The 8790-nt window shown below is 46.4% G+C and overlaps 1 protein-coding gene across 1 annotated transcript in view; it reads right to left on the minus strand.

The window, feature by feature from the left end:
* Nucleotides 1-8501, minus strand: part of C25H14orf93 (chromosome 25 C14orf93 homolog) — a 32887-nt gene extending 24386 nt beyond the window's left edge. The window contains exons 1-2 of the mRNA XM_032960285.2: nt 8107-8501; nt 2658-3105 (exon numbers count right to left, since the gene is read on the minus strand). Coding sequence (XP_032816176.2) covers nt 2658-3090 — 433 coding nt within the window. The 5' untranslated portion in view covers nt 3091-3105; nt 8107-8501. The remainder of the gene's footprint in view (nt 1-2657; nt 3106-8106) is intronic.
* Between the last annotated feature and the right edge of the window lie 289 nt (nt 8502-8790).

Raw genomic sequence — 8790 nt, forward strand, 5'->3', positions numbered from 1 at the left:
GTTTCAATATAAAAAAACTGATGCTAATAATAATCTTATTCGGTGGACTATAAAAGCATCATCTGCTCTACTCTGATACTGTGCTTATGTTGGTTAGCTATTTAATTGTAGATACATTTTTACGATATGTATTCCTAAAATGTATGCTGGCAGTGAATATTTGCTGAAGACACAAAAAACAATTTTATTACGTAATTTATGTTGTCAACCACAGCATAAATTACGCTTCTCTATCACAATTCACTTTATCCAATAACAATGGGAACACATTCCCTAACCCTAAAGTTAAGTCAGAGTCAAGCATATCTTTACTCAAATGAACTTGGAAGGTTATCCCAACCTGTACTGGCAGCCATAAACAAGTAGATTAATTTCTACATTCCTATTGTGGGGACCAATCTCTCCACAGGACAACCACCGATGATTTCCTACAAAGTTGATCATCTGACCCCTTAAAATGTGAAAGAATATGAACTCACAACTTTCAGATTGTAAATCGAGTGTATTTGCCACAGCAATACCCAACCAGTGTTAGGGTTTGAATAGTAGTGATTGCACGAGTGAAGGCAAAAATAGGGGGGCGAATGCTAGGGCAAGAGTTTGCGCTAAAATCAATGATGAGTTCCTTGGCCAAGGCGAATTTCAAAGAAGAGTCATAACAGCTACTCTCTTGCCAAGTCCAGAAGTCAGTAATGCACCTGGGGAATAATAAATAACAGCTGGAGCAGGAAGATGAATTTTTATTCATTAGGGGGGTGGTGTTGGGTGCTGCTCCAAGACTCGGGAAAACCTATGAACACAGGGAGAGTTATGTGTATCATGGGAGGTTCTGGGGTGATGGAGGATGGCTCGCGTTTGAATAAAACGGAAAGGGCTAGTGGGTAGGTACCGCAGTGAAATGTGGACTGGGGGTTTGAAAGAAGCATTCCAATCCCTGTCCTGGGAACACAGTGTCAGTGTAAGTCACCGAAATAAAGGTGGGTTCATGAAATGACAGATGACATTTCTTGACCACAGTACTGAACCGCCCACCGTCAACTAAAATCATGCAACTGTGGAAACAGCATTACATACTCGAATCAGCTTCAATGTTTTAGGTTAAGTACAATGGCCTTTATGTAGCCAGGAAAACTTAAAAAGGATATATTTGTTTTAAAACATATATACTTATCCAGGAAAGGCTTGCATTTAAATATTTGGACAATTTATATGAAGCATGTGGAAGGAATCAAAGTACCCAGAGAAAATACACAAATATGAGAAGATAACACAATACCATAGATGGGTCACAAGCCCTCTACAGTATATGTATTTCCATCTCTTGGCCACCTCAGAGCTAGCGATTTTGGAGGCTAAGTAAATCATAAAATAGGTGCGATCCACTAACACTGCCTCCAAATCATGTATATATAGTCCATCCATGGCTATTTAGTTTCATAATTCATGTTCAGAAAGGTCCTGCATTGAAATGTTTGGCCAATTCCTTTCTAGTAAGTATTTTGCATTACTTTTTTAAGGAGCAAAGCCATAATTTAAGTCACAAGTGTGAGCTAAATTACATAGCGATCTTTGACACAGCCAACATTGGACTCCGTTTGCATTCCTTATTCAATTGTAAGCGATTAAGAGCATGGATAAATAACATACTAAGGATCAAAAATGGAACAACTCACCATACCTTACAAGCCTAAGAGAGAGTATGTATATATATACTGCAGTCCAATTTTGCCACTAGTCTAGAAGTTTGTATGCCATGTTCAATGTCAATCGTATTGTTAACTATGCACATCATACAATTACGTAATCCCTATTTACAGAGATTGAAATATTGGTGCTGATCTAAAGAATCATGATTATTGCCGTATCACTGCCCTGACACTGCCCTCGACCCAGAAATGATTGTATAACCTTTAACAATGTGAACTGATGCTCATGGTTAGATATTTTCTGTAGAAAAAAACACTTTTTGTGTTATGTGTCGCAGCAGTTAAATCAGTGACTGATTTCAATCATGAAAACGAGACTCAATCACTGGTTGTTTGGTTCCGTAGCTGACTGATCTATGGACAGTATGACTTCACCATTAAAATATATGTCACGATAGAAATTTTAGTAAACCAGTGAACTGATCGGTGGTATGGGTCAGGTGATTTGAGGCAGGTGACAATAGTCATGTAGCATCGTTTAGAATTTTGGATATGGAAAGATTAGGTGGTGGAAATCTAGTGTTTGAGGTCATGTAGTTGGGGTTAGGTGACTGTCGTCATGTGGTAAATACCAAGTGGTATGGGTCAGATTATTAATGTCGGGTGACAGGATCAAGTGGAATGAGCAAGGTCGGTCGAGTCAGGTGACTTAAGTCACGTTGTTGGAATCAGGTAAAATGAATCAAGTGGCACGAGTCAAGTGGTTAAGTTGAGCAGGTTTGAATAATGTGATTGGGTGAGGTGATTTAGGTCACGTGACTTATAGCATAGAAGTCAGGTGGGTAGGATAGATGGTATTGGGTCAAGTGGCTGAGGCAAATTCAAGACGTTACGACCAGGAAGATGACATCCAAGTTTTCATATAATTGTGACCAGGTGGCAAGCGCGCAATCTTCTATGGCGTCACATGAAAAGCCCCCGGTGGAGGCGGAGAGAGACAGCGCGCCGTACTTGCGTCCCGGTAGTCGGCCCCATTGGAGTACGCATCGTGCGCCGCCGCACCGCCGTACGCCTGCTGCTTGAGTGCCCGCAGCTCGGCCTGCACCGCCTGCAGGGCTCGCGCATTGGCCCGCTGCGCGAGTGCGGCTGCCTCGGCCAGCGACACGGCGCGGTCCACTCGCTGGTAGATGAGGTGAAGCAGGTGCTCAGGGTTCGACGGCAGCACACCCTGGCCTCTCACGGGCACAGGGGCCGAGTGCTGCTGCTGCTGCTGCTGTTGCACGCCCGCCGAAACGTCTGCCACAGACGGGCCCGACAGCGGCGTGCGGTCGCCGCCCAGAGCCCCGGCGGCAGATGAGGAAGGCGTCACGGACTGCGTGGCGTTGAACATGGATGTGCCACCTCCGCCGGGCGGAGTGAACACAATGGTTGCACTGAAAGACATCGTTTCCTCCTCGCCCTGTCAAGGGGGGGGGGGGGGGGTGGCACAGGGTAACGAGGGGAACAGTAACAGAATGTTTGTTATATTTTAATGGGCAACGTATGCGTGTTAATTCACGAGGTGTCTCCCTTTATTAATGGGCCAATGTAGAGCCCTGCGCTGCTTGCTCGCACCTCCACTAGGGAGAGCTTTAGAAAGCCCCCCATTTGACCCACTCTTCCACGCCGACCAGACGTATTGTTAAGTGGTGGGAGTAACCAACACTGCATCTCACCACCTGATAATTTACTTTAATCTGGCGTTCCAATGTATTTGTGATTCATCAACACGAGTGCAACACGTGCTCACATGGGCCTTAAATGCAAGTGGGCCGTGTAACAAAAAAAATCCTAAATCACTTTAACCTCACATGTGAAAGCATGTTTAGGCAGTGTTATCATAACAGTTTACGTACGTGTAAAATTCATGTAACACAGGTCATTTCTAATATACGGGACAATTGTCCTTATATATCTAAGAAAGCCTCCTTGAGTCTCAAAAAACTAAATTTGCAGGTGGGTTCTGCATTGGCACGTGTGGCCAAAAAAATCTGTAAAAACAAAAAAATTGTTGCTTGTGGAAAGTGTGTGCATCGCCAGCAGGTGTAATGTTAACATTTGACAATCCGCTGGACATCACCGTGTAATTCAAACAACGAGTTACTGGCGTAGTTCGACACATTAAGGACGCTGGGCTAAGTTGACTGACGCCGTACAACCACATTAGCTGGGGGGACACACAGATTGTTGTACCGTACTAATGAATCTCGGGCCGGGTTCCTCGCCGTATTGACAGGTGACTTGTCAGTAATCTCGGGGCTTAATTTAATGTCACTATCGCCTCACGTACCTCTTAACGCCGCATTTTACCTCACGGTTTCCAAAAAAAAACCGGCCTATTGCACAAAACGTTTAAGGGAGAGAGGGGGATGAAAGGCAGCATGAGCAAATGATGCGTACGTTTTGTTTATCATTATAGGCGAACGAAAACAATTTATCGATTCGTGTTTGCGAAGCGCACCCCCTCCCACCCCATGTGAACCGCGCGGTCTCCTGACTTTTATTATAAAGCGCCTTTTACTATTAACACTCTTGCAAGTATATAACAGATACGTTTCGCGTACGTGGCCTCGCGCAGCAATTAATGTAAAATAATGCACAAAAAAATAAGATACCAATTAACCGCTTTTTTTTAAAGAGGCATAACCAAAACGCGTTTTATTTTGAGCCGATGTTGTTTTTTGAACGTCGCCGCTTACCGTAGCCTCGCCGCGTTGCGCAATCACCGCGAGGGCTACCTCAAGCCTCGGGCTCTGATTGGTGTAAAAGCGCGGGAAAGTGTCCTCGCCCCCACCAGGCTCAATCGAGTCCGGGCACCGCATCGAAACTCCCCCCCCGCAAAGCCATGATCGATCCACTGCTGGATATTTAAGAACGAAACAACATGATTTCTACACAAATCAGGCGTGAGCCTGATGATGCTCGTTGCAATTACTGGCGAAACGTCACGGTACTCAAATTGTCGCAAATGTTGTGGATTCGCTCTCCGACACACCGGTGTGCTGTACTCGTAACGAGTTGGCACGTTCTGTTTACGTGACAAACCTTAACTATTAACTGGCTGACGCGGGTTTAACAACACTTTTATTTACGCAATCGAATCCAACAAAAACACCCCCCCCCCATCTATTATGGATAAGGTATCCGCGAAGCCCTCGCAATCTCTCGCGTGTGGCCTCCAACCTCCGATGGTGTATGGGCCACGTGCGTTCGTTACACATTTGGGGCTCTCCGTCGTTGAAGTCTCGGGGCCACGTTACAGCACAGTATAACCACCAATTGCTTAATAGTCCAAACAATATTCCGAATGTTCCACGTGGGCCTCTGCGTCTCAATGCAACCCCAAGCATGAATCTCTCCGTGCTGCAAAAGTCGCTTTGTTTATTCTTATTTGCACACATTTCGGCTGTTGTTTCGCTTTATCCGCACACGTCGGTCATAAATAAGCCTACAATAAATGCATTCTAGATTTGAAGCTTTCGTGACTCCCATACAGCTTAAAGGACACGACCTGGCTTGACTTTTTTAATTCCAACGCCGTCTTCGTGACAGCACGGTCCCTTAACCTGATGAAGGCCACTTGTGTTGTGGCCGAAACGTCGTGATTTTTGTTGTTTTATTTTTTTACCTACGTGACTTTACCGAATAGAACCAAAGAGTATGAATAAATGCATTATCTATGTTGCGTACGGTCTACATGTTCCCCGGGCTGTGATGAACATTCGAAGCTTCCTTAACGATACAAATATAAACAAATGATGCACGTGCAGTGACTCTGCAAATGCTTCCCAACAAACGCGTGGCCTCGTAAGCGCTGCACTCTTATCCGATCAGCTATTGTGTTACAGCTTTACACTCAAATTATGTTCTGTTATACCGGATCAACCTCCACGTGAACCCACAACAACAATTAGACGGGACAGTGCTGGCATACGAACGCTTTTCAACCCTGTTCGGGAAGCGTTAAGAACACCACGGCTGTGTTAAGCGCGTTGATTGCGAAACGTTTCAAAATACAGTACAAGTTGAAAGCGTACGTTTTTTTTGTTTGTTATATATACTTATTAAACGAAGCTTCAAAGTCATCTTGTAGGATAGCACCGGCAAACATTGCCTCCTCGGTGTATGTGGCTGGCAAGAACGAAAGCTACCGGTTAATTTTAGGTCGTCTTGAAAACACTTGGGAATATTTAGTTGACATAAATATCTTGATCTCAGATGGCATTACGGTTTATCCAGAGGTTGACAAACGAGTTTCAATAAAATCATGCATTTTAGTTTTAACGCCTCTTAACTGCACAACTAATCACGCTACGATAAGCCCCCTTGGGGTTGTTATTGAGCCTCTATATACCCCCACTGGATTTATCCGATTGCAACAGGGTTCTCATCAAAAGCGGTTATTCAAGTAATAAAGGGCTCAGACAAATTTGATTAAATTATAAACCGCGTAGCAAATCCATACCGATTATACCACATTTCCATCACGCTGATGATCAGGGCATCTATATGTACACGTCTTTTGACAAATGAACTAAGGATGCAACTAAAGCGGCTAAGTTCACTAAACTCTAAACCCAACGACCTTAAGTCAGACTCCAGAGCACGGCTGAATCGCTTCGGTAAATTAAACCAAACAAACCCGCACCGACCACAGCGTAAAGTATGCCCATAAGCATCACCCTACAAAAAAAAACCAGAGACACAATTAAGTAGCCTGCAGTATTCTTAGTCGATGGGAGTGTGCGCGTACGTTCAACTTCTTTCGCACCGTACGTAGCTAATCGGAGGTGCGCTAGAGATATGGTGTTACTTTAACCCAGCACATTATTCGACAATCGAAGGAAGCATAATCTTGCTGCAGTAGCCCAATGGAAATAAACAACTCGCATTATGATAATTGTTTTTTTTCTACCATTTTATCTGGCAGCAATTATATTTTGCTACTGGCAAAGGTGGTTCCGATGGTGTAAACTAGCATTATCTTGTCTCGTCAATAGCATATCGTACCAGTGAAGCAGGGAGCACCCACCAGCACGCCCGTCTGTCAATCTACTGCTGGATGAGAACTTCTCCCGAAGGCCGTATAGGCAGCGAGGGTTAATTTGACCATACTTCACCACGCTGGTAAGATCGAGTTGGTGGTAGGGAATAAGTGCAAAGCGGCAATAATGTATTGCGCTGGACTGTCCACTACTACTTACACAAGTTGTATGGATGGTGATCCCCCTTCCCAAGTTATATCCAGGCTCAAACACTGGTTTAAGTGTATGAGGTCTGCTGAGATTGAGTACATTGTTGGTGATTTGCTGATTGTTTTATATAACAGACGGGATTACTGACGCATAGAATTATCTGCGCCCCATCGCATTTACAGTACAATTGTACAATGATGTCCACAACAATAACCTCTGTACTTTTACCGAGTCAAATGTAAGGGGATTGAGACCATTTAAATCATGTACAGTACTCTATGGAGAAGCGGGAGCTCATTGCGCAATAAATCCGACTCGGTACGAATACCGTCCAAGGCTAAACATCAGCGACGAGTGACATAAATTATCTGAACCGGTCCGCTTCACCAATCCGCACCATTGTGGTGAAGTTTGGGTCAAACAACCGTGGGAAGCCCTTCACCCACGAGTGAATTTGACAAATAATGTATAGCTAAATGGGCGAATCATTCTTTGGCTTAGCTGCATATGTCCAGGCCCTGAGTGAAGCGTATAAAGGCATTATTATTACGTCCCCGTAATGTAAAAAGCCCATGTTAATTTCCACTCTCATGTCGCTTTAAGCAGAAGCTGACAACCCACGTGCACATGGCTCAGCCGTCTCCGTACACTGGACATTAAACGCGTACAGCAGTGGGAGGTCGAGGCTGGGGGGGGGGGAGGAGATAGGGCGGGGCTTCCTCAAAAGTAGGCGGCACCCACCAAAGCAACTACCCAATCGCGGACGAGACGGGCGTAGCAGGCTCCCCCACCCACCCGCACCCACCGATCACAACTAAAAATAAATTAACGAGATGGCCAATCAGGAGCGGACATCCCTCGCGGCGGCTACGCCCCCCCCCCTCAGCGAGCGGCCTCGCCCCCTCCACCTCCGTCACACCCCCCACCCCGCCTCACACGCGCAGCGATCGCAAGAGTTGGATGCCGCGCATGCGCGGTGCGCGTGATCGCCGCCCCTCGTATACAGAGCACTTCGCGGCCGGCGAGGAAATAATAGTAGCGATATAAATAATGAAAGAGCGCGCAACGCACATAAATAATGAAATAATGCGGCGAAATACCACCTCGAGCGCACACACCAGACCAGGGGGGGGGGGGGTTGTGAGAGACTCGCAGAGAGAGAGAGAGCGCGCGCGCCAGCGAGAGCGAAGGAGAAGAGACGGTCACACAAGCCCATACATACGCACGTCAGGCCCCGTAGCCCCCCTCCTCTGTCCGCAGCTTGATGTCGGCCCCCCCCACCATACGAGACGGTTGGGGGGCTTCCCCCCCCCCCTTCCGTCGCTCTCGGTCTCGGTTTCTCTCTCGTCCGGTGCCGGCGTGGAGGCGAGAGCGGGGAGCCCAAAGTGGAGGAGTTGCGTGCACACGAAAGCGAGCGCGCGCGCGCGAAAATGGCCGAATGCACGCGAGGGCAGCGGCTCAGCGCAGTGTACACAGCGCGTGTGAGCTGTTTGGGGGGGCCCTAGGGGGGGCGTGCGAGTGGGCGAGCTGGCGGGCGGGCCGTCGCGTGTGCACACACACACACGCGCGCGCGCGCTCGCGCGGGAGGGATTAATTGGCAGTTGCTACCCGGTGTACGAATCGGTGGGCACTGTTGTTGTTGTGGTGTGTGTGTGTGGGTTGGTGGTTGTTGTTTGTGGTTAATAGGAGACAACTTTGCCGTGGAGGTGATGTGTGTTGATGGTGAGTTTGTTGTGTGGCAGGTTGTACAAGAAGAGTACACGTTCGGTTGAAATTTGACGTTGGTTTCTGATGTTAGATTAGATATTAGCTTGGCCAGCTTCGTTTAAAGTTGGGTTATTTTTGCTAAAATTTTGTTATACATTTTTTAAATAAGTATTGACATTTGCGGTATGTAAAGTCATTTAATA

This window comes from Petromyzon marinus, chromosome 25 (assembly GCF_048934315.1).
Source record: "Petromyzon marinus isolate PM22_M1 ecotype Great Lakes invasive population chromosome 25, UKy_Petmar_22M1.pri1.0, whole genome shotgun sequence".
NCBI lineage: Eukaryota > Metazoa > Chordata > Hyperoartia > Petromyzontiformes > Petromyzontidae > Petromyzon > Petromyzon marinus.